The following is a 27,720-nucleotide window of genomic DNA, read 5'->3' as shown; positions in this document are numbered from 1 at the left end:
CGAGACAGAAAAGTCTTATAATCGCAACATCACGCCTTTAATTAGATTGAATCGAAGTTCCGCTCGTGAAGGAAACAAAAAATCGTTTATTGTTCCCTCGATTAAATTCCGCCAAAACAATTGCGACTTTCACCTCGTAATTGTTGAATAATCCCTTTTGTTTATCCGAAACTTTGTCAAATTTCAACTAGCGGAGATGCTCCCTTTTCAGCCGCAATCATACAATGAAACCAAAGAGAGGTTGGTTAATGGTATTTTCATGTTCCATTATACTCTTTCGTCGCATATTCTTGACGTTATTGTCATCGAACAAAATTCGAAGCATTTAGTAGAAATCAGATAAAACAAATCAAAACAGATAAGCGGTTCCGACTGATTCCGTTCTTACCTGCTCGTACATGCTTTGCGTCCTTCCGATATTTCCTTTGTATAAAAACGCATGGTCGTAATGGGTATCGTTCAAAACGTCATAATCGACGTAACTTAAATCATGATAACTAACACTGACATCGTTTTCGACTAGTGATTGTAAAGATTGTTTCCACTCGAGTTCTTTTTCTTCGCTGAGTTGCTCTCTGGATTTGTCTCGCTTACGGAGCTCTCGGACACTCATCGACCTCTTGAGGAAGTTCTTGGACTCTTCCCCGATCTTTTTGATGAGCGATTGGGTTCGATGTATTTTAGTCGGCTTTTGATTGAGCTCCACCGCCGAAGAGTACTTCTTACTCCACCGCAGTGTAGAAATTTTCGCGTGTGGATCGAAGTTGTCATAAGTTTCAGGATCTTGCGACTCGTGACTTTCATCTTTGCTTTTCTTCTTCAAGAAACTGAAAGAAAGAGTCTTTCTTCGTTTCGACTGCTTCCTGTCCAAATTCGGAGCGCTCTTCGTTGCTGCGATCACAGGATTCACCGTCTCGCAGAGACTGTTGTCGTTTTCGTCCACGAGACTCAACTTCCGACTGTCATGAACAAGCTCATCGTCGATTATCGTTGTCTTCCGATTGTGCTTTTTCAAAGATCGCTCGTCGGCATAGATCTGTTTCCCACGTGGCATCACTTCACATTCCACCAAACTCACGGCCGCGTCACAAATTTCTCCTATCAACTCGCCGACGAAGGTTTCCACATCACTAACACGCGACACATTACTGTTCTCGTCCCGCGCTATTTTCACATTATCGCCGATTGTTGATAACCAATTCTTATCACGGATTTTGTCACAACGATCATAGATTCCGTCACAAATCATGGAAGTTTCTTCCGACACCATTTTCTGTCGGTTTGCATTTCTTAATACCTCCGAGGCTCAACCTGAAATTGGAAAATTTTCGCGACCTAATCATAAATTTTTTCTGTCGTCTTTATCTCTGTCTATTTTCACAGAGTGATAATAAAGAGAGATAACTTCATTGTGCGAAAGAATTGTTTATGAAAATTTCGAATTGTGGTGAGTTTAGAAGTTTCCCCGCTTTCACTTGGACAAAATCGATACGATAATAAAACGTCAGAAATAATTTCTCTTGATTTATGAAACTGCATTGTGGAGTTGCATCTGGCGTCCTTTCCAATTCGTAACAAGAACGGCCATCCGAGAAAAATGAAGAGCTCAGCTATAACCAAAGAAGATGACCCTTTTTCCGATTTTTTACTTTTATTGCCTTCTAAATAAAGTTATACACAACAACGATGTTTAATGAGAGTGACGTCAAGACGAAATAGCAAAAAACTAAACTCGTTTCCTAAGCAAGTTTCATTCATTACAACTATTCAGAAAAAACAATCTTTTATCTGGTGGTTGTCATTCTAGGCTACGTTTTGTGGTCAGATCTAATCGTTAATTAGACAAACATCGATCTGTTTATAAGAAACTTCAATATTCGCCCTTGAACAATCTACAACTGGTATTACTCATTTTACAAAAAGTCATTCCATTTGAGTAATAACTAATAACTCGACTAGCTGTCGGGCGACAATTTACTTCCTGATGCAAGAACTGTAAAACCTGTACCCACTCTCGCTCCGATTTATCAATTTTATTGAGTAGGAAAGTTTCCAACCGTGAAATATGATGCACATTCGTAGTTCCCCTACATTTCAGGAAAATTGGTGGTCACAGTCCAAAGATAAATTTGCTGCGACAAAATTACCACTGAGCGAAATTTTCTATCGCATGTTGAGCGATTATTATCGCTTGTCGGATCTTGTGAGAAAACTTTGGAGAGAGTGGAAAAGTGAAATACTGAAAATTTCTTTGTAGTCTGGTGATAGTTGAAGTACGCTGTTCTTCAGGGATGCTTTTAAAGGATTATGATGCAGGAAGGAATTCAGTAGGGATGGATTTAATTAACTTCAAGTTTTGCAAAAACGTGGAAAAATTATATTCCTAATATAGTTTAGTTCTTACTTCATAAAACTCAAATTTTCCATTCTTTTGCGTTCTCACAATACTGCAGATTTTTTAAACTTTTGAATGGGTTAGATGTTCTAAAGATGATCTTAACATGACAGCGGGAAGTGTAATAAAACCGCAGTCTATTGATGGTTCTCTTGCTGTCCATTTACTGATATTACCTGCTGTGAACATTGTGCATACTTCTATCATACTCATATCTGCTTTTAATCAACTTGGAAGGAAAAAACAGCTGCTCTTGACTTTATACCAACCTTACTCGTAATTTAAAAGACGTTTTTATAGGCTGTTTTACAATATTTTTGTTGTTACTTTATAAAAATTTTGCACGGTTTCCTCTTAAAATACTCTAGTTCAATGAACGTTTTCGTTTATGAAAAATTGGATCCGAAATTATTTTATCAATCCGTTTTAATTTTAACACGAAAATAAAGTTTTTGCTGCTAGGTATATAAATTTTGAGTTTTAAATTTGAAATGACATATCATAATGTAGCAATTTATTGAGTTAATAAAACTGGTTTATGAGTCTCTCAAAGTAACATGAAACTCTGCAAAATAAAAGTTACGAGAACTCGTTCAAAGTATTTAAATATGTCACCACATTTTTTATTTTCTTGGTTTATTTTTATGGAATTAACTTTGGACTGGAAATTACATATCTGTCATTTTTGTAAACAAGATTATCAATTAATTACAGACGGCGTCAAAAGCTTAACGAATTTAATTGCGTTTTCGTAGAACAAAAATTATCAACATGTTGTATGAATTTTTTTACTAATAAAAAACCTCTTTATTGACTTTTTTAAAAAGTTGACATTTTTATTGTCATTTTAATTCCGAAATGTCTCTTTTAGATTGAAATGCGTAAAAGTGACTTAAAAATGCTTATAATATGTCACTTTGACAGAAATTAAAATAAGTAAGCACTTATAGATCATTTTGCATTTTGCTGCGATTGTAGAAAAAATCTTGTTTCTTACTCGTGCGAAATGGATTTTACGCACACCACGTGTTCTCCAAACTCGTGCCTATAACATTACCATTTCGCAACTAGTTGCAAAAGCTATTTTGCAAAAACTGAGACAAAAACGCCAAAAGGATGCTTAATTTTCCTGATTTAAATGTTAGTAGCCGTGTCACGTACAACCTGTCAACAATGACAATGGACAATAGCTAATTGAATCCATCACAGCGCTTTCGTTCACAAAATTATAATGGAATTTAACAATAAAGATAAAATAGTGTGAAAACATAACAATTCGATCATTTATGTGTTTAAATAAAATGAACTTGCTGAAAGCAAAAGCAATGAAATTACACCTCGCAAATTTTACCACAGTTCGTTTTGTGTGGGCAATTGGAATAAATAGAATAAACTACGTGCACGTGTTAATAATACGCTTGCAGTTAATTTTAACATTCCCTAAATACACGTGAAATCCTGTACACCTGTCTTTCAAATTACACCCTCCGAGTTTGGGTTTAGCTAATTTGACCGACACATCACTAGCAGTAAAACTAAAACTCACTCACGAAATTAATTATCATCTCAAATTCTCAGTGAAAATAGAAACTTTCTCACAGCAATAAAACAAAAACGACTGTTTTATTTCCGGTTTTAATTCCCGTTGAACGAATTTAGTTCCATAAAATCCACTTTGAAACGTCCCGTTGTGCAATGCAGTTAAAAACGGCAAACGTTTTGATTTGTAAGTGCTATCAAATAAATTCAAAGCAACGAATGCTCGAAACCAAAACACACAAATTTAGTTGTTTTTGACTTTTGAAATGTTTACGGAGTCTCGAAATGCAGTGGCGAAAATGCAAAATCTGTTCAATTGCGCTGTTGGCGTGTGATTGCCGATAAATTCGTTTCCGAAAAAATCGGTCGCTAAAAGTAAGCCGCGCATTTTGTAATGAAAATATTTTTACGATCGCGATAAGATAAGAATGATTGATGAGAATCAGTGATACGGGGAAACTTCATGTGTAACTGTTAATTACAGGGATTATTCTCACGAGTACTATTTATGGCGTTATCGGATATGCAAAACCGCGAATTTTTTCTCACGGATTTCTATCACGAAAGTGCGCTGTCGCCGACAGGTTACAAAAATAAAGCGTCTAGTTTTGAAGGAAAACGTAAATAACCTAAGGTCGGCGCCAGTAATCAAAAAAATCCGACAGAATTAGATCCAATCCGGGAGTTCCATTGCACCGATTGTAAACCCACGAGCCTCAGAACATCACAACTAAACACAAACACTTTCGCGAACTCTCAGAAAACTGCAGCACCGTGCGAAAAATTAAAAATACGCGACGTCTCTGCCGAGGACCTCTTTCGTTTGCCATGTGATGGTAGTAAAAACGCGTCCGAGTACCATGTGATTAGAAAAAGGTGGGATATCGCGCTGTACCTGCTGTATCAACACTATTCACCTACTGGAAATATCGCTCGGTATTAGCGACGCCGACAGCTCAAAATTATTTTCGACCAATTACGACGTAACGATAAGGGAAGTAGAAACTGTTATTACGTTATTTTTCCAACGAGGATGGCCGCAATTACATGGGACTAATCGTCGGACGGATTTGTTATGATTGGATTTTTAGCGCGATCTTAATCCAGATTAAATGCCGCATTCTTATGGATTTTTCGTTTTATGGTCGTATTTTCAATGTCATGTCCGTAGTGAAACAACTGATAAGAATTCGAGTTAAAGATAATTGAAATTAGAGCGACGACCTTCAAATGTTTAAAAAAAAAACAACAAAAACTTGAGGAAAGTATGGAAGGTTGCTACCGCGAGTAAACATTCTCATATAATCGATTTCTAATAAATATTGTTGTAGTTATTAGAGAAACTAATTAAAAAGTATTGTAATAATAGTGAGTTTAGTGCAGTGGCGTAACATGGGATGGGGATTTAATTCAATAATGAAAGTTGAGAATTGGGTCAAAATCGACAGAATGATTAGAAAATGAAATTATCACTTAAGAAAAAAATTAAACGTGCAGTGCACTCGTAATATATCATTATCTCATTACTTACAGTCATCATATGGAAATGCGATGCTATTAAGAACATATCGCGTCGATTTTAAAGTGTCAAATATTTAAACCAATTTATCTAATTTTTAGTTTCAATTAACTGCAATGTTGTAATTACTTTATACGACCTGTGATAACACAATTTTTACCTTAAAACGGGACTAGAGTTATCGCTAATTAGTCACTCTCTATTATTATAAACTGCGTTAGGAATAAGAAAGTACAAGCAAAGGAGTAATCCATGCAAATTTATGTAAATTCGTGATATACAAGACTTAATTTTAATATTTGATTATAACTGGATAGGGCTAATTAAGATCTGTATCAAGTTTTTCCTTGCATACTTTCTGAACCAAAACGTGACTTTCCTCTTGTTATTTAAAAATTGCATTTTTATTCAATGTTTTAAGCGGCACAAAATTTGTTGCCATATCTAATTGTCCATATTCAACAAAACTCCATAATCCTAAACATTACTTTTTCCACGATATTTTTTATCTAGAATTCGGAATTAAACATGACCACAGTGCAGTAACAATAATATGGAATTTTTTTTACGACCTGGGGTCACGTTTAATTTTTGTGCAACAATAAACATGATAAGAAATAAATGATTTTGTATATTTCCGTATATTATGAACAGCTGCGTGTTCTGCCAATCCCATAGGTAATGATCACAGTTGACTAAACTATTTTATTTATTTTTAGGTGATAATAGTACCTACCTACCAATATGTTGTATTGGAACATTTATATCACTCATTTTAGTTGTATAATGAGCTATATTATAATGCACGTGGCGTAATGACAAAAAGCGGAATCTGCGAGAAATTCTGAGCAAAGTGAGCTATAATAATGAAAGTTTACTTCAAAAAATAAGCGAGATATCGATTTCAAAACTTTACCATAGTTTTAGTCATGAATTTTCGCAAAAAACTGCAACTTTAGACTTTTGGAAAATCTAAGAACTATTTTTTATGTAAAAAATGCGAGAAACACTATGGCGCAAACGATTTCCCAATATTTCTAATAGTTTCCGAGATATTGAGCACGGACTGTTTCAAACGTTCAAAAATTTGGCCCTCTGGCAACAACCCAGAACTTCAAACAGCCATAACTCAGTAATTTGTTGACAAAAATTGAAATGTTTTTGGATTCAGCGTGACATTCTGCGTAAAATGAGCCACAATAACGCAAAATTAAACGAGAAATCGACCGAAAATGGTTTTCATAGTCTTGAAATGTGAAAATAAAAATATCAGTTGGAATTAAATACAAAAGCACTTAGCTTATCTAGAAAGACTTCTTTGGACGATACTATACAAGACATTCTAACATACTTATCTATGATAATTGGCCTATTAGTCATGCTGATCCTGAACTCAGATTACTACGAATGATGAGCTTTGTTTGTTTCATTTTTTCATTTTTTTGTTTGTTTATAATATTTTACATTATAGTTCTTCAAACGAGGTTCTAGAAGCTAGATTACTGTCCTGGGTGTTACAGATCGAGAATACCTACTAGTTAGAAGAAAACACAAACTATACATCATGTTTTAGTAAAAATTCATCTCTCAGGGTAAATGGTAATCAAAATAATTAGATAAATACGGTTGTAAATAACTAAAATGCTATAAGGCACTTCGAAACATGCTCTATAAACTTCTGATTAAAATTATCTCAAATTGCAAGTGATGGTTAAAAAATAAGATAGCGTGTGGAAAAGTTAATCACACGGTAATACACTCTGGAAATTGGCCTTTAATTGGCAAAATGTTGCAAAATGTGCCATTTCGCCCTCAAACTATATGCAACAACTCGAATATTTCCACTTATGTAATATAACTAGGTATACAATACGAGATTGGTTCTTAATAAATCGTAAGCTAATAAAGTCACGAATCAGATAACTTCCACCAATGGACGTAATTTTAAATCATGACTAAACAGGAATAGATGCAACAAAAATGTGGTTAGTAATATGCAACAAAAAGAAGGGAAACATACGCGATTCGCTTTTACCCTCTGAATTTTATTCGTAACCGCTGCAATCCCACAATCTTTGTCAGATTCTCCGGATTCTTTGGACCGTTTCAACGTTTTGAATCCTGCAGATTCATTGAACTCATCAAATCATATCATGAATTCAAATTTTATACTGACAGGATTTATAAAACGGTATAAAGTTGCTATTTGTCAGAGAGCCATTAAAGGTTTATGGGGAAAAATAAATATACGAGTGCACTCCACGTTCGTTTAAGTAAAAAACGTAATTTACGATATGAGAAAAGACAAACCATAATTCTCAAAAGGGCACTTTATGCCAATATCTCCGACGATATTGGTATTAGACTATCGCCTTAATTTTTGTGGAACAAATTTTAAAATATGCATTTCCTGTTTGTTTTAACTTTACGATAAACATTTTGTCAATATTTTATTTGCAAATACTTATAACATTTTGGTTTCATATCAGGCATTTGACATATCTCTGGAATTTTTTTGTGTGGAAAAATTTTGGCGTCTGATAGAAAATATGTGATTCTTTCGTTTTGGCTCCACATTAAGAGTAATAAATTTCCTATCTTGCATTTTCCACGATTTATTTACTACGACCACCTCCTAGAGCTCTAAGCCAAGAAGTCAAAGAGTTAAAAAAAGCTCGTAGACTCAAGGTTTATCGAAGTCGACCAATGTAACACAAAACATAAACATCAAAAATAGTTTCTTTAATAAAACAGTCCTGACCTGATCACACAAGACAGGTGACTCCTCTGGCAGATGATTTGTTTTCGTACTAGCATCCGAAATCGATTCCAACATTCCATCAAAGAAAAATCTAAATGCTTGAAATTCGAATCCTTGCCACTTTATTACGACTTTTTTCAAGCCAGAAAATTGATTTGTATGCCGACATTTATTTCGACTCGTAATTAATTCGAGGTTGCTCATTGTTACTCTTCAATTCCACCATAAAAAAGTTTTCTCAATTAGCGTTATTTTTCCACTAATGATAATAATGATGTTTGGGAGCCGTCAGTGGTCATTACTGTAATAATACGTTATGTTTAAACTGTCTTGGATACATGTTGAGGTACTCTTTGCTGATTTTGGCGTTCGCTCAAGATATCTTGGCAAAAACATCCGATAACAAATAGCAGAGAGCTTGCATACTTGAGAAAATTTCCGATAAAAATGTGATGGTGTCGGTGTCGCAACAGGAGCTCATTGCGCCCATTACTTTCCACCTTGGCTAAGGATGATTAGTTCCGAGACACGACTATTTTGGGATTTTTACGTGCACAAGAAGTGATTCATTGCGGTTTTAGACATATATGAAACTCGTGGATTCTTTAAATATGAACACTAGGCGCAGTCACGATTTATATTTGCGATTCAAATGGGGAAAATTTTATTGCACCATGATTCAATGCAACGGTTTATTAGATCATTTTTGCATCACAAAGAATTTTACGAGGTTTACGAAACTGAGTTTAATGAATTTTAAATGTTTATTGGTGTCATTTTTTACCGTGAAATTTTCAAAAATATCATGGGAAGTACTAACTCTAGCGATGAGTTTAATAGGGCGTTGGAAAACTTATTAAATTGGCTTCCCAAAACACTGTCGCGCAATTCCATAACTTTGCAAGTTTTCATAAAAACTGAAGAAACTAAATTTTTTGCAGTTGAACCTGAAAATCATTTTTCAAGAATATCTCTGAATCCTGAAACTTCGGGATCAGGTGCTCATTCTATTTTAGAAATAACTTTCCAATTCTTTCATTTTTTTCCAAATTTGTTGTGTTGTGTAATCTTTCATTTCCGTTTTCTGTTCTTTTGCTGTTCTCCTATGGTTCCTGTTATTTCATTTTCTTTCCATTTAATTTTGTAATGGCGAATAGCTGTGTATGAATTTACTTTTCGACAACAAAAATAGAGTTTTCCAATTCAATTTAGATGCATTTCATTGTACTGAAAATGTGGTGAACGCAGCAATAAATTGGAGAAGTTCAATTTCAACTTTACGCCACTATCACCATAGTCGGTTTTCATCTCTTTTAGAAGTAATTTTAATTCGGACGCAGTGCTTACCTGCAGCCATAAAGTCAATCCTTTACAGGAAGCAATTTGGTTTTCCTTCTCATTTTGAGCTGCTAATTCGATGAAGCTCTTAATTTATTGGTATTTTCATCTTTAAATTCAGTTGTCAGTTTGAGCAAGCAAATATGAGCTCCACCTCTTGTAAGCACCATCACGCTATTCTTACTGAAGCAGCTCCAATTTTACCACATTTCACAGTGTCGTGATACTAAAATGGGCAAAAACCGTGCAGCACGCCACAAAATCGATTCAAAAGTACCATCTTCGTGTAGATCGATCCCGATAATTAAATGAATACTATAAATAACACCCCAATTCCAAGCCGGCATTTTAGCAAAACCTAACATGAAAAAAGTCCCTGAAAATCCGCATCAATACTATTTATCTTCCTCCCGATTTTGAGTGTTGTTCCGGTCGAAACTCAGCGATTGCACGTTACCTTCTTTTGAATGATCACGTGTTTCCGGCAGAATTGCGTGTCTACTAGAGCTTTATTCGTTTCGTCTAGTATTTGCTTTGATAGCAGCGGATGATATATTCTAAACAAGCTGATGCGATGACGTGGATAATTCACCACTTCCATTAGTTTAATCAAAAAACTAAAGTACTTACCCTCACTGACGACGATTTACACACGGATATTTCATTTGGCACGGGGGCGATTTTCTTGTCTGGAATCAAAATGAAACATTGCTTAAAAACTTGAATGAATAATGATAAAGTCGGCGGTTGTCAGTCGGAAAACAATGAAAGGGTGATTAGCTCTGGTGGTTGGGCCGTCAGCTTCAATGTGTCTCCATTAGGGCTTTGATGCAATAATTATGCTGACCTTGTTGTTAATTATTACGAAGGGTTCACTTAATTGCAACTCCGGGAAAGGGGATGAGTCCAAGGAGACGCTTCTTTCAGTTCTGGGAAATTATCCCGGCAACAATTTTTATCAATAGATTCGCCTAACACAAGAATTTCCCTCTACTTTCATTTCTGGTTTAATTACAACTTGTAATGTAGTAATAATTTAATTACTGCAACCTTGCAATGCAAAACGACAACCCTTTTTGCTTTGTTCGTCAGCAAAATTAAATTAGTTGGATAAATTTTGCACGGATTTATTTGCCACCCCACGCAAACTCTTCACCAAAAATTACAACCGGAATGTGGGGTCCAACCCTTTTATTACTTACTTTTTACGATATATTGGACTCAAATTTATTCTTGCAAATGTTAAAATATTCCTGCAGTTATTGTTATGAATGCTGTAAGAGGAAGGTAAGGAAATAATAACAAAAGATATAACAACTGACATTTGAGTTTAATGGAGCCACAAAAGAAACATTGTCCGTATGAACTTTTCAATTCAAGTTTTATTGCCTCGCATCTATGCATTTATGTATTGATTTTACTGAGTCCTGAGTTTCTAGTTCAATAAAATCGATAGTGATCCGCATAGTGGCAGGTGCACTTCAACTACTTTAAGTAGTTTCAGATTTCATTTTTCAAGAATTTATTATTTAAAATCTATTTTATATTAAATTAAAATTCTATGTGTAACTGAACAGAAAATAGAAAAAAGTTCCGGAAAATAACGGGCACTCCAATAGTTTTATATCTTCAGGGTTTAAAAATTGAAAATATGAGAGATTTGCATAAGCAAACGAAAATATAAAACAGAAAAAACTATTTTTTCTTAAATATGTAACTAAATTTTTTAGACTTTGAGATCTTCTGTTTTGGAGTTTCCACGTCCTCAGTTCGTTGTTTGAAAAATGATGAGAGAACCCCAAAAAATTAAAAGTGCAATTTTATGTGCCCATAAACTGCGGGATGGGAAACGACAGTTGTATTTCCCCCCATAATTAAAAGATATATCTGTACAACAATTTCGCTGCAGACTGAGATTCCCAACCTTCATGTCCGCAAAATGAGAACAAAGAAAACGATTCATTTCATCTAAACCGTTTCACTTTCTGTACAGTACTGCAATATTACTCCACCAAAGTTACGATGTAATAAAAGCACGATACATTATTACACCAAAAGAGATTTGTGCTTTCATAAGTGTCACACTGTTTTCAGAAAAATTGTCGGCTAATTCACATTTGCACGGACAATTCAACTAACGCTCAAAAAATCGACTTTATAACACGCGATTTGTCATTTTAACTCATGAATTTTCAGCGAACGGTGGTTGTCGATGCGTATTTAATAGTGCTAATTCGAAAACGTCGAATGCATATGTGATGTTGACCTCATCAAAATTACATCAGTTTGTTCTAGTAAATTAGACCGATAGTGGTTTCAAATTACGGCAAAAATAGTGCTGCAACCAAATATACAAAAGTCTATCGTCTTCAAATCATAATAAATCCGAAGCGAAACTTTGTATTGATTATTCCTGGCCAAAGTATACATAATGGATTCAGTAGCAGGTGTGCTGAAAACATTTTTAGAAATCCGATCAGCGCATCGAGGATTGTCTTGATTCTGATGACAAATACAAAAGAGAGGGAGGGGAAGGGAAAGAGCGATGGGAAGAAAAAGGAAACGAAGGCCGTGCCATCGGGAAAACTGGACTAATTAGGGGGAAAAACGCCGTTTGTGCGTCTGGAGATTTTAGTGGTGGAGTGTCAAACGTTTATTAAAACAAATATCTGTCAAGAATTTTTTTTAAATTGTACACGCGATTTTAGAATAAATTAAATGTACACACACTTTTTATTCCATTTATTTCAACTACACAACTTTATTTTTTGATCTAAAAATATCGCATCATTAAAATCAAATCAAAAGCTCAAAGCTCGAATGTTATAAATTCATATAATCTGCTTTTGTAATTTAAATCCTGGATTTTTTCGTTTATAAATTAATAGTGAAACATGATTTTGTGAATTTATTAGAAATGTCTAGCTATCTGAATTTCAGGCAAAAGTGGAAAAGCTCAAATTTGCAATAAATCTGAGAAAATCAATTTGTATTTACATTCTAAAATTGTACCTCTCCCATTCGTCGGCGTCGACATCAAACATTTGTGGTCTAAGTTAGATGCTATTTACAGCGTTATTATTCAAACATGATAATTCAATATGCTTACAAGGAGTTTCACACTAATTTCTAAACACAATTTTCCGTCTGAATACATACCTATAAATACGTCAAGCAAGAAACTGAGTTTCTGTATTACAACCCACCAAACTTTCTGCAATAATAATTCGTAGCCGCTACAAAAAAATCGACTTTAGGTAAATATCAGTTTTCCATTAAACGCCTCATTTCATCGTTTTTACGATCTAAACAAAATTATAGAATCGATTTCCGGCAATGTAAAAATTCATAAACATCGAACCTTTGCGTAGGATAATGTTAAGTCAACACTCGAGATGCAAAACCTCTTCTTCCCGCCCGAATTCTGTCAAATCTCGGTCGTATCATCAAATCCACCTCATTTGCGTTTGTCTCGCCATCAACTAAACGCGTTTTATTATTCATTTAATCTTTTGCATTCTACGAACGTCCACAGCTCTGCAGAGACTATTTTCAGTTAATTTGAATTCCACCGACACGAATTTAATTAACGGCAATGCATACTGCAACAGTGGCACGTTTTATTGCGATAATTTATATGTCTTAATTAATTTTTATTTGTAGAAGCGAGTGAAGCAGGTGTGGACAATTAAATTTATAAATTGGCCGATATTAGGTTTGGTTTGGGGAAACGAGCCGAGCGAGATAGTATCACTTACGCTAAAGAGAGTTTATTACCACTTGGGGATTCGGTGACAGACACTTTACCACTCGCAATCGACGTTTTGGGAGAATTTTGGCGGTTTGTTGTTATTGCCGCTAATACACTGCGGGAAAATATTAACAGATAACAAAAATCGAACAATTCCCGGGGTAATTATCGGACGGAGAAACAGTAAAGAACTAACTGTCGGGAGCGGTTTTCTCGCAGAGCCGTTTGCGTGCCCTAATCCAGACCTGGACTTTTCTCTAATTCTGTTCGGTGGCGGTATTAGCCCCCGTCCCATTGAGGAGATTTATTTCCGTGGGTATATGAAAACAGAATCAATACACGTGAAAATTGAATAAATTTCGTATCAAACACATAGCGACTTTCCGTCCTATATTTTATTAATGCCTCCCCGCCGATTTTCAGTTTTCGGAGAGTGAAAAGTTGGGGGCGGTGATTTCGAACTTTAAAGAGTGTGCAAAACAGGGCAGGAATTTGTCTTTTTCGAGACTACTGCGTATTTTAAGAAACACTCTAACAAATTAAAAACGTTCGGTTCGAAGCATGTGCTTATTGGTTCAAGAAAAATAACCCCAGCAGTGAATATCAGGCCATTCCGTGTATTTGGAGCCCTTATCTCACGTTGGAAAGCATTCGAGTGCAGTAAAACCGTCGTAAACTATTTATCATGCAATAATTCCTTACATTTTTCGCCGATACTCGCCGATAGAATCCACACATTTTTATCGCGGCAACCATCACACGCCACCCTGTTAAATGAAATTCACAAGGGTGAAAAATAATCACAAAACATCCGCGTAAAATGATATTTGAAAGTAGTTGATGACTGAAACCACACGTAACGAATGCAACCAGACACGCTTTGACGTCGGTAACTTTGCCTACTCGATGGTGCGGTGGATCTACCAGGTGCCAGGTAGCACAATAAAGTAAACTTTCTGAAGTCCGAAGAATTTTCATGCACGTCATCGATTAACGAGAATCGTAGTGAATGAAGAAGGAAAACAGATCCCGACATGACGGAGGGTAAAACAGGATGTTGTTCACCTTATCAGAGGTTTTGGCTTAAAATTAATGCGTGGAGGGAGGAACGATTGGGGTGGAAGTCCTTCGTCCTTCGCAAAGTCGTAGACACGATGTTGGTATAACAAGTTTTCGGGGAAAGGGTAATTACCATGTTGGACCTACTTAATAGATGGTTACTGAGATCCGAGGTACTTAGTAGTGAAGAAGTTAATTACAGTGTTGATTTCTGAACCTTCCACATAAATTTTTACTGGAATTAGATCTTTTCTATATCCATTTAATGCTTATTTTTTATCCCTTATCCACAAGCAAATGTTGTCTGAATAAATTTAGATCCCATTACAATTTAAACAATGCAGCGCGGCGAAATCTCTTGGTAAGTGCGCTAAATTCTATTTCAAGCGATGCGGCAGATTTAGAAGATACAAAGAATTTTAAAATAATAAATACAAATTTTTACTCAATCGAGTTGAAATTTAAAACTCCCGAACCCAACCAAGGTTGTCTTTATCGGTTTTTCGATATCTTTCTACTTCCGGAAAGATGAAACCGGAATTCTGCCGTCTCGACGCGTCCGAAAAGTTTAGTCACGAGAGTTTTAACTTTGTGCCAACATCAATGACTCTACAGCGAAAATCAGTCAGTCTAAAAGGGGCGTCTAAATTTAATTCCAATTCATTGTCTTATAGGATTTAAGGGATTTTCTAAAAATCTAAGTTTTGGTTCCGGAATTGGTCAAATCCAAATTCTGTTCATAGTCTGGGATGATTTAAATTCTTGTCCAAGTTTTTGTTATTATGTTTACGTAAACGTATACAATTTAAATTAAATTTTAGCCAAACTTCAGCCCTTTAAAATAGAGTAATAAATTAAAACGTTTTTTAATGTGTCGACCGAAACCTCTTAACTATTCAGTAATGTAAAAATATTTTTTATAAACAATAAAAAACAATAAAATAATTATTGTAACAAAATTATTACAAGCGTTTTAAATATTCAAATTAAATTAAATTCCTGTAGTTGAAGTATAAAAATGTAAGCAATCGAACAATATTAATAACACATATTTTTTAAAATCCGAAGCAAATCTTAATAAACAAATTATTCATATAATACAGAAATCTAGATTTTATGGTATTTAGACCTCACAAATTATAGAAAAAAAATCCAAAGCAGATAGTTAGATAATCAAATAAAAAATTCATAGAATTCGACTGCCACAAATAAAAAAAAAATAAAAGTTTAATCATTCTGAAAATGGTACAAGATTGTTTTTTCGTCGATTTCGATTGACAAAAGCGAAAGTTTAGAATCTGTTGCCACTATTAGAAGAAAACTTGGAATTTCCTCACGCTTACAATACTTCACAGTAAAACTGCAGTTTCTAAAATAATTGTTCAAGTCTCGGAAGTTATTGCTCGATCCTAGCATTACCACGATTACACCAAAACCGCAAGTGAGAGAAATCAAAAATCGTAAGATCTTCAATTACACAAAGGAAACATTTCCCACTTAAAGAATGTAATAACTCGTGTAAAAATGAACAAATTTCCTGTATTTTTTTTTAATTTAAAAGTTTCTCCACTCAGCATAATCTGTTTTTATACTCGTATCTTTTGAATCGCACAACTGACAATAAGTCATCGCTCTGCATTAGAAAATTTCTTTACAACTGATTTAAAATAAACATTTTGATTAGCCATTGTTATGTCGCCGAACTCAATTAACAGATATCGAACTGTGTCAGTTCCTTTGTTATTTTACTTTTCTATAGCTATGCTTATCGATATGCATTTAATTTTTTTTATTTTACTTGCATTATTTAGATAATGGTCATTATTCCGGGATTTTCAAAAATGATTGATAATCTTGATTCGAAGTCTAAATAATTCGAAACGTATTTTATCTTTTCAATCCATCATTAGTATCAAGATTTTAAAAATACCAACAAATTATACCCCGTTTTTGTGACATTAAGTCATCATTTTATAAGAGACTTCCGTCTTTCTTTTTACCTCGTCATGTATGTGTGAACCAAGTCATTTATTTTATTACAGTTGTAATGATTTTCTTAAAATAAAAGAATACCAGTCCAGTCGTTCAGTTTTAATTTCATTTCATCATAATTGAATTCAATTAATTTCATAACTCCATTAACTACTTTCTTATATCTAATCCTCTTCAGATTTGTAATGAAATGATCAAATAAAAACTTTTCCGGTTATTAACCGAGTTTTCTCTCCAGGATCAACGTACTGTATTTTATGTAAATAATCAAGTCATATGTAGTTATTATCCAACAAAATTTCATATAAAACAAAATAAGAATTTTTTTATCGCATTGTTTTTGTATCCAACGCCGTCAAGTTTTCCCTATCCTTTTAAGTAGCAATCTTGCTGAAAACAAACAAAATTTACATGACAGGATCATCAGTGAAGGACACAGATCCTGTTTATCTTCAATTAATTTTAATTAGAATTTTTAATGGCAGGTTTGTTTGCCTGATTCGACGCCTATTTTGTGTCAAAATAAATTACAACCTTATCTAATGCTTTTCGAGTAAGTTTTAATTGGGCTCTGAGAAAATGCCATGTGATCTTCCCCAAATGTTTTCAAAACAGATTACTCTTTCGAATAAACAAAGACTCGAATCCTTTCTGTAGGGTGCATTCGGTCTAATCATTATCATTAATTAGAAACGTCAAATTATGCCATCGCCCGCGTAGTGTAATAAAATGTTAATGGTGCAGATATGAGAAGATATAGGTCATGTGGCTTTTAGAAGATTTATATTGTTTCAACTTTAAATGTCAAAAGAGTAATGAAATCGGGATTAATTAGATATTTCCCCCGTCGACATGTATAAATATAGAGCATTGGAAACTGCATTCAGTTTAAATTTCTGATGCACAACATAATCTAATTATGCTGTTCGTTGAACCGAACACTTGTCGAATAAAATAACCGCTTTAATTTATCAATTTTAGTGTCCACGAAACACTGATTTTTTGGTCTGACCTAGGTCGATTTTTACCAGTCTGTACTTCTATAATTCAAGTCGCTACAACCTTTTTATGTACTTCTGTCTTAAAATATGGAACAGGGTCATAATGAAAGACTGTTTATAGATCCTTTCCAAGACGCATTTACACGCCAGAAAACACTAAAACTCCGCAGAGAAACTTATCACCTTTTTTATTTACGAATCTGCGAAGCAACGAAGACATTTTTTTTAATCGGCAAAATGTCTTCCTCTCATTAAAGAAAATCTACGACTAAGTGATTGCAGAGTTAATGCACGTCTCGTATATACAGAGCCTTGATTTGACAGTGAGCAGAATTGATGTTGCCGAGATACACTACAACGGTGTGAAACTCAGGACGACATTAGGATATATGGTCTGAAATAAGTCCGGGAGATTTCCGTTCTTTTCATATTTGTTCGTTCTTACTGATGTTCTTTCGAGGGATTAGAAGCTCTGTAGAAAGTCGTTGGGCTTTCTTAGTCGCGCTTTGTGAAAATGAAGAGGAAAGTTATCAAAAGTGGGATCACAATCGTAAGAAGCAGATCATAAGTTGTGAGCGATTTAATGGGCGGTATAATAGATAAATGGAATATCCAACGCTTTAGAAAAGACGATTAGACAGATATTTGATCTGTATCTAATACTCGAGCTAATCTGCGTGATATTGTTCATTAGTTATGGTTGGTGCACGCATAAGTGTGCTAAATATTAAGAAACTGAGGAAAAATCGCATTATGAATGCATGTCAAGTGCTCAAATCTTTCTTTTCCAAACAAGGCGTTGAAGTTGTTTAAAATCAATTTAAAATGAAAGTAAGTAGCTGGTAAATGTGACTTCAAATTAAAAACAAATCAAATAACGTTGTAAAGGTCTCAATTCACGATTAGAAATTTTCTTTAAATTTTTTCTAACAAAGCAAATATGTATTACAGCAAAATGAAAAAAAAACAGAGTTTTCATAACAAAAGGAAAGGACGAGTGCTTTTAAATTTTATAAAACGAGTTTTTTTGCTATTTTTCCTAATTTTTTGGTAACGAAGGTATTAATGCATCCCATGCGAAAACAATCTGTTAACGAACTCAAAACGAATACGGAAATAGTAAAAGTTGAGGATAATTGGTTTACCAACTTATGATTTATTTCAATATCATATAAAATGCAAGAAGAAAATAATATCAGTCAAAAAAAGTAATAAAATAATTACAAATAATAATAAAACGAAGAATATTTATGAAATCTAATGTTTTAATTAACTCTTTTTAATTTATTCATGACATTTTCTGAAGCTAAATTAAATTTGTAATTGAGATAAAACATTTAATTTCATGCTGAAATGACATTGCGATTCTTTTCCGCCCCTCAAATGCCAACAGTCATCAACTCGGTTGCGAGATTAACTTAATCACAATTAAATCATTGTTAACTGTTCCTAAAAATACCGGAATTTAATAGACAGTGGTGGATCGATAAAAAAAAATGTAACGCTTTGAAAAGTTTCAAGTTTATTTCAAATGTGTTTAAATGTAAAATAGAACTGATTCGCTCTTATTCTCTTCACACCACTTTCACGATTGATGGTATCGCTACAAAAACCATCAGTGAACCTCTTAACAAAATTCAAACTTCGTACATTTAGTTCAATCTCGTCCAAACAATTTAATTGAAAGAGCAGGGAAAGTTCTTACACTTTTTATAGATGCTTTTAGCATCTAATTATATCAGTTTTGATTTTTCATAAAAAATAATTCTGAGGCGATGCTTTAAGAGTTACTCCTACATTATTGCTTTGTTTTCATTTTGTTCCGTTGGTACGCCTGCTAATTGCTTGTTAGAACTATGAAATTCTTCTAATAAATAAACGTTATTTGATAACAGTTGATATTTGAATTTAACCGCTCTAAAAAAATGTCCTTAAATAGAAACTTCTTACAGTTTTAAAAAATGTATGAAATACACGTTTCATAAGACAGTCTGGCGCACTTGTATCTCAGAAAACTCTCCTAAGGGCTCGTTTTCTCGTTTTGCAACGAGTCCGCAATTTGAAATTGTCTTACAAACGATGGTCAATTTTACTACAATCGATATAATTTTTTATGTCAAATCAGAGCGTGCAATTTAATTCCGTTCCTACCAAATCTGTTCATTCCATAAAAAATTATCTAACCACATTATTTGCTAAACTAACTCCAATTGTAATTGAATAGATTATTATTGCATTCACCTCACGCAACTCACACAATTGTTATAAAAAAATTGTTTTTACGCAAATATTTACAAAATCGTGATAGCATTGAAAGCAAACCCAAAATGTATCCTATACCAATCTGTAAACTCTACGCTGGAGGTTACGTGTACATATTTAGAATTTTATTTAGTATTAGCGATATGAATTTAGGAAAATTTCGGGTTGAATTTTTGATTTATTACGCATTCAGCTCCAAATAGCACCCAATTGCGAATGTTGTTAATTTAGCAATAAATTTCATTCGCCACGTGTTCAACCGTGATGAGAAATGATGCGACTTTGACAGAGCCTATAAATTCTGTAAAATGCACAGTTGTACCTCAAACTAGATTAGTGTTACCATCGGCAATCCGGGCATGACATCAGTTATAACTCACAGGTGTATAGTACATGAATACACGTGTCGAGGTAGGTGATAAATGTTGCCAATCTCTGGAGATTAATACTGCATGTGGTTGCTGCGAGGGTTGAGCCTCTTCGATCATTCGAATTATCGAAGTCTAATTGGCGTCTGTCAATGACCATACCCACCTCCAATCACTCATGCGACCTCAAAATAAATAAAGGGTTCCATTAATAGTACACCCTGTATGTTTGTCGTTGTCAACATGAATAAGTTGTTCTTTTAAAATCTCCATTTTCACCCCAGTGGGGCACTATTGTCCCGACCCGGAAAAATCCGGAAGCTCTCATTTAAATTATGAATTGGTAGCATTAACATTCCTCGTTCAATCGAGGGTTATTGTGTGATGCGGCGACACTCAGTAATGGCGCCCATTGTTCCTTGGGTAAACGTTTCGGTTCGATAATTATCTCCTTCGATTAATTACGTCGTCCTAGTGCATTTCACTATCGAAAACGACAGTATAATAGAGCCTATACGCATCCACACCGCAATTTCCGATCGCTTATCGTGCCGTCATTTCACAAAGTTTACAGGAAATGTTGGGGTAAGTTGTAATGGAATAAACCCGAATAATAAGTTCCATAAATTCCAAGTTTTCAGCTCCGTGGGGTAAATATCCACGTTTTATATCAGCCCTTTGTGCGGTCTGTGATAAATAGTAGCGCAGTCAAATTTTCACAAAACATTTTTCAGGAGTGGCAGTGCAAGGATTACAGAGCGCTGGAGCAGAAAACTCTGAAATAAATAAAGTTATTGGTTAAAATCCGAGTTGAATAAGACCACCTTTCCGGTGCATATGCTGCACTGATGAGATAATCGAAGGAAACCCACGGAAAATTCTATTTTAGATCGGGAAATAGCTGCGCCGTATGAAAAGATTTTACAGAAAGTCGCAACACTTTAGAAACTCTCAAAAACTATAAAACTGACATCTTGGCTTAAGAGAAAAAAATCATTTCAAAACTCATATAAAACCTATAAAATTTCTATTACGAAATACGCACTTCCAAAGCCGTAAAACGTGGATTCTCCGCTCTCCAGTTAATGCCGGTGCCCATTACGATTTAAAATTTACTTTTATGCCCATTTTAAAGCGTCACATTTAAAGGCAATTCAAGTCTGCAAAAATATAAATAATCGTCTTCGTGTTCCATCAAAGTTCAACAAAGTTCCTGTTTTGTTTTAAACGTTGATCCCATGAAACCCCCGTAAAACTGTTACACAATTCCTGCAACAATTAATGGGCTCTAGAATGTGTCCATTACCTCGTTTAATATCGGACGATATAAAACTTTTATTGTTATGAGGCAGGAAATCCGAGGACCTCGCATTCGCCGCTTTTCCCTTCAAAACGCGAGAATCGATCATTAGACCCTCCGAAGAGTTCGACCGATAAAAAATTGTTACGGACGAAAATGGTAGAAAAGATAAGAGAACAAAGAATGTAAGGGCGGTTTTTCGCGTTAACACTCTTGACGATTATGAATGTCACTCGTGACGCATGATGGTAATGACCGCCCTTAGCTCGTGGATAATAATGCAAGAGGGACGCAACCCCAATTTCGTTCCGACTCGATTCCTTCGTCTCGAGCTTTTTCATGGCTTCACCTGTGCGTGCAGAGTTGTTTGCTCTTTGCCGATGCTATTTTTAGGGTGGCTTTCTAAGAAAATAATAGTTCAGTAGACTCCGATTTATACAAGGTCATGTAGTCAATTTCTCATTCGCACGTGGCGGAATAAAATTTTCACGCATTCGATACCACTTAAATCCCCGAAAACGAGATTATCGAGAAAAACGACCGACGCCGAAAATACATGCTGAGCATAATTGAGTATTAAAAGGTTATGCAAAGGACATAATCGATCCAGAGGGCTAAAAATATATGATTTTCAGATAAGGGAAAAATTATTTAGTACGAGCACGGAGAAAGTTATCTTGTGATCGAAGGGGAAATGTACTAACCTTCCTTACGTATTACACGGAAGATAGAGACGATTCCACAAATTGAATATTTCTACCTTGTTAGGATGACTCGGCCGCAGGGGCTTTGATGTTCATCAAGACACCATAAGAAAACCAGACAGAATGTGTCGGTAAATTCATTTTCTCTTACAATAGAAAACATTTTATTAGGGAAATTTTATAAGAACAAATAAAAGAAGCCGCCACTTAAGAATGCAATACGCATCCAGTCAGTGGAGCGAGCAAACAAGTTCTTAGTTTCAAATTGTTTTATTGGAAGACATGTTTTCATTCCCAATTTTCACTATCTTCTTGTGCCTAATCATACTGTTCTTTAACTAACGGAAATAGAATTTTAATCTACTTTTAAATCGCGGGAAAATAAAACACCCACATTTCGTGCAATTTTGAAACATTTTAGCGTCAATCTAGCACACATTCGATATCACCCTCACAAAATTAATGAACGTGCTGAATCGACCTTTAATCGAGATTAGCGGAATTAACAGCCTGCGTGTCATAAATGAAGCTTGAGCGACCTTTAAAACAACCACAAAGACTCATATTAATTTCAACATATTTTCTCCGCGTCACCGATCGATCGAAGTCGGGAAATTGAAATGTCAGAAACGCATAGCATCATCGCCAAACTGAATTCGAAATAAGCAACATCAGAAAAATCCACAAAATATCGTCCAACTGAAAAAAAGTCAAGGGTGGTTCGAGGACATTACGCTTATGGACTGCAGGAATTTCGCTGGAGCAAGGATCATTAAACCGCTTTAAATATACAAGGGTTGATGCTAACTAGCTAATATCATTTTTTATAAGGGTGGAAGGAAAGAGCTTAAGGAGGAATTGTTGGTGTGGGGATTAACAAAGCGATGTGGAAAAGTTTGAATTGTATGTTCATAATTTTTCTGATGGGAGCGGTTGCAGCGTCGGCACAACAGGCACGATGCCAACATACGATTCATTTAATTGCAAAATGCGACACTGTAAGTACAAAATTAAATGCCAGATACACAGATTTCAAAAACAGCCTTAATACTCTGTTTCCTCTCCAAAAAAAAAAGTGTACACAATAAAGCTCGTAATTTCTTAAATTAAAATCTCAACTTATCGATATCATTGGAAATAGTGCATGTACTCAATTCTAATTAGCAATTTAATTTTGCAATTAAAATTCTTTACGGTTACAATAAAATCTTTGTCTCCCAGGAAATATTTTTTAATTGTCTGTGTCTTTCTCATCGACTTCGCCTTGCATTCTTTCATAACTCTGTCGAGGTCAGGGCCGAATTTAGATAATTTTGAACCTAATTTTTTCTTGCAGTATGTGAGAATGTGTCTTTCAATTATTTGTAATACTAAACATAAGAAGTCGGCCCACGGAGTCACGATCCTTTCTCAAGGAAGTTTCGAACAATGCTCGACGTTCACTTTAATGGCAGCCATTTTTCGGATGAATTGTTTTGGTGTCAAATGCAATACACTAAATGAGAAACTCAGCAGAGTTATTTATACCGCAATTGGGTAAAAGAAAAATTATTCAGTGTAAATAATTAATAATAGACCGAGAAAAGTTGGATGACATTGTTTTGCGCTGATTTTGAAAGAAAGTGATTCCGAACAGTCATCAAATTAGATTAGAATGAAATTTTATGACATAAGTTGATGAATTGTTACGAATTTGAATTGTAAATACCAACTATCTGAAAACAAATCGTCCGCGGGCAACTGTCTGTCCAGCCAGCAATGTGAGAGTACATTTCTGTACTTCGTTCTTATAGATATAACTAAATACATATTTTAATAGCATTAAGTTAGATTAATATTGCATGACATTCTCCAAGAAATAATAAAATGATAATAATTTATTTTACGTCCCGTCAGAAGTGCAAATTTTCAGTATTCCTCGCAGAATTAATTTTATTATCATGAGTATGCATAGGACAATTTGTAAACAAGTAATTCTAATTCTCATTATGTCATCATTAATTTCCAGTATGTAAATTCGTTCCAATTTCGCTAATTATGCCCACTAATGATTTCCTGAAGCGCGTTTCCCGTCTGAAAAACGCCATTTCTTGCAGACACATGTCCACATTCGTAATGCGAATTCACATCGTATATTCATGTCAAATAACCCAGCAGGAATCGAACTAAAATCCGCGTAAAAACTGCTGAAACAGCATTCTCAGCCTGTTTCAGCGTGTTGTCTACGTGGTAAGTTTTCAGGACCACGTAAGAAGCTTATACGCTTATCCGAAGAGACTTAACATACCATCAACAACCGGAATACGAATGAGGAAACGTCGTGACTCCGGAATATCGCCAATGACCCCACACACACTTAACCGGTTAGAAACAGTAAATTACTCTATTTTCTTAATGTTGAAAAGTCAAACATTAAACTTAATATCTTATTAATTTTTATATAATTCAATTAGTCGGCCAAAAAATTTTAACAACGCGATGCCATCTACTGGTCAGTAGTAAACCCACTGTCCGCTAAAAACAGATTCTTACCTCGTGTGTAAATAAGAGCATCCAACTTTTGAATGGACAGGGATTGTAGTCCGGTTTCCACATCTTCAGAGTGGCTGAAGAACGTGCCGGAGCCAACACTCCACAGTTCTCTCTCCCTCATTTCCGTGCTGTAACAAAGAAAAAATTGTATTCGAATGGCAAGCTGGAGCACGAAAGTTTCACTTTCAAACGATTTAATTATTGTCTTGCAAAATAATACACGTGTTGTTAACTTATCACGTGTTGCGATCTGGTTTGTAATGACAGTCACAATTGGTGCAGTTTCACTTCCGGTAACGCAAAGACTGAAGATTACCGATTGTTCCGGCGCATCCACCATTTTTAAAGACATTTTAATTGAGATCGGAGAAGATAAGCAGATTTATGGCCAGATTAAAAACAAGACGTTTTATGGGTTGTTAGGTTTGAATTACAAAATAATGAAAGCTGGGAATATGTTAAATAATTCCTTACAAATGTTACCGCTCCAGCCTCTGAAATTTAAAGTCTGTTGGCAACTCTGCCCTCAACTTGACAGTTTGAGGTTAAACATTTATTGATATACGCGGATGTGATTGTTGACATAATCCTCGTCAAGTTTAGATAACAGGTTTACCAACACACAAAAATGAACGACTTGATGGATCACAATTTCGAAATACAAAAGAAATGAATCGAAGTCACCGCCTTAGTTCATTTGGAAAATTTCAAAACTAGATCAATAAATAGCACAGGTGGCCCTAGAGCAGTAAAAAGAACTAGTTTTAGTGATTTATATTTATGACATTGCTTCTGTGTATCAAAGAATGTAGTTTAGTAAAAGCGTGACTTGATAAATGGCAATGAAACTTAAGACAATAACAGTTGCGCAATAAAATTTAATTTTGAATTAATCTACAAGTAAATTAAGTAAACTAATTATATTTTCTCACAGCCACAACTAAATACTTAAGAAACGTGTGAGCGAATATCAAATAATCAAAAAAAAGATGAACTTCAGTTCGCATGAATGAAAAATGAGCACATTCATAAAAATTCGCCTCGCTGCATGTAAATCCAACCATTCGAACTATCAGTGTCATTGTATTCAAATTTCTTTGTGGCAACTCTTTAATTGCTCTTGTTTGTGATCGTGAATTTTGCGAACCTTCAATGACCATCAAAGAATCCACGACATCTCAAAGGTGAAGAGCAATGTTATATGTGAATCGCTAGAGGCGTCAATCGGCCTCAGTCGTGGCTGGTGACCTCCTTACAAGAAGCAGCTGATCGAAAGAGGACCGCTGCATTATCCACAACACAACCCGTTACGTATTTGGGTGATTTTTAGTCGTCAGATGCAGACTGATTCATTTTTTCTTTTTAAATAACGGTAAACGACGTAAAGGAATACGAGGAAGTAACTCGAAGATTATGGTGACGCTAACGAGACAACTAATTTCTTGCCCAAGTTATGTTTACTTAGACACTTTTGTCGGAAGAAGAGTTAATAAAGTTTGACGAAACCGGGTCAATCGGAGATTCTTAGCGCTTTGCAAAGAATCAATGGGGGCGTAGTAGAATGTTTGAAGAGGAAGTAATATGGAGATATTCTGGATATTGGAACGCATTTTTGTACTTTTTCGGTTTAGTTTGGGAAATGAACTTTGACTTTTATGGCAACGAGGACGGTTGCTTTTCCTGGTTCCACAGATTTCAGGTCATCGTTTCTTCAACGGAAAGCCATCTTTAATTATCTCATTAAACGGAATTGCACTTGTAATGCAAATACGTAATATTACAAAATCATAATATCCATTCAAAACACATAAAGGTTACTAAGGTTGGCGAAAACAAAACGTCCTAAACGTGACAATTGGCGAAAGTGGTGACTAAATGGGCAGTTGACATTTCAAATGTCAAAGTTTCAAATTCAACTTCGAGCAAGAAAAAAGAATGACTTATCAAAAATCTAAGTTTGATTTTTATATTTTATTACATTTTTTTATTGTAGCCTTTGAGGACTGTTTCCCATGTTTCTAATATAACCTCACGTTTAAGAAAAACGTAGAAAAGCGAAACAGTTTCACTTTAATAGCTAGTTTTATTCAACAATTTGTGATTTGACTGATTAGACCAAATAGTAAACAATTATTAAATATGTAAAAAATAAACGCGGCAAAAAGAAACATTAATAATTTTCTTAATCATTAGGTGATTATACATGTGGATACGTAGTCATTTAGACCGGAAAGCATTAAATTTTTAGATATACACTGTTGTAGAAACTACATTTTCACTAAGAATCATTAAACTCTCAAACAATTAGCTGCTATTAAATGCAATTGCGACAAATTAAATATGTACGTGTCTATGCAGTGGGTACTAAATTACTGGTTTACAATTAATTAAAATGCTCGTTAGGACTGCACGGATTAATCAGAAATAGCAAAAATAAGCAATAAACAAAATATTTACTGAAGGAGTAAGCACAGAAAAACCAGCTAAGTAGGCACTTAATAGAAGTAAGTATTAAGTTTGTTAATGGACCTAAATAGCCATGAAAAATTAGTCTTATTGCCTTTAAAATACAGTTGTGAGCAATAAATCTAGAGCTTCATTTAGAGTAGTTTTTAAAGTAACAGAAGTTTGATTCCTGAAATTTGCACCTCGGAATAGTATGACAGTTTCCTACGATTTCAATCCAACTTTGCAGAAAGAAAAATCTAAAGTTTCAATAAAAATGTACATGAAATAATTTTACGCCTAAAGTTGAATTGAAAAGTGACAATTTTTTATGAAATCAAATAAAATAAAATTGCTCAAAATCCAAATTTTTTTAAATTTTTTAGTAGAACTGTTCAAAATCAACATCCCACAAAGATATAATTGTTAACTTGATTCTTATTATCTCAGACAGAGCTACCACCATGAAAAAAATTTAAAGCCTGCTAGACATTCGATTTTGGTAATTTTTCATTACAGAACGTTTAGCTAAGTTATGTCGATCTCAGCCACCAGAATTCAAATTTGTAATTTTAGGGCGTAATCGCTCTTTAGGCCAGAATTGCATACAACGTTTTATGCACAACGCAATTTAAAAATATTTTCCCAGTCTTTGTCACTTTTGACGGATAGGTCTAATTTGCTAGCTGTCATGCTCTATTCTTACAGTTTTACTATTGAACCATTTTTTCCATCTTTACAGCTCGTAGATGTA

At 34.7% G+C, this 27,720-nt stretch overlaps 1 protein-coding gene across 5 annotated transcripts in view; it reads right to left on the bottom strand.

The window, feature by feature from the left end:
* LOC148174095 (uncharacterized) overlaps positions 1-24,649 on the bottom strand; it is a 71,259-nt gene extending 46,610 nt beyond the window's left edge. For 2 of the 5 annotated variants that reach the window (XM_088035900.1, XM_088035903.1), the window contains exons 1-2: positions 4,564-4,839; positions 389-1,311 (exon numbers count right to left, since the gene is read on the bottom strand). In XM_088035900.1, coding sequence (XP_087892026.1) covers positions 389-1,270 — 882 coding nt within the window. In that variant the 5' untranslated portion in view covers positions 1,271-1,311; positions 4,564-4,839. Of the gene's footprint in view, positions 1-388; positions 1,312-4,416; positions 4,846-10,182; positions 10,242-24,521 lie in introns of those variants that run through there. The other 3 variants (XM_088035904.1, XM_088035902.1, XM_088035901.1) reach the window with 3 other exon arrangements.
* Positions 24,650-27,720: the final 3,071 nt, after the last annotated feature.

Source organism: Gnatocerus cornutus, chromosome 5 (genome assembly GCF_029298725.1).
Source record: "Gnatocerus cornutus isolate USDA-ARS CGAHR chromosome 5, icGnaCorn1.1, whole genome shotgun sequence".
NCBI lineage: Eukaryota > Metazoa > Arthropoda > Insecta > Coleoptera > Tenebrionidae > Gnatocerus > Gnatocerus cornutus.
This window is presented reverse-complemented; position numbering and strand designations above follow the sequence as displayed.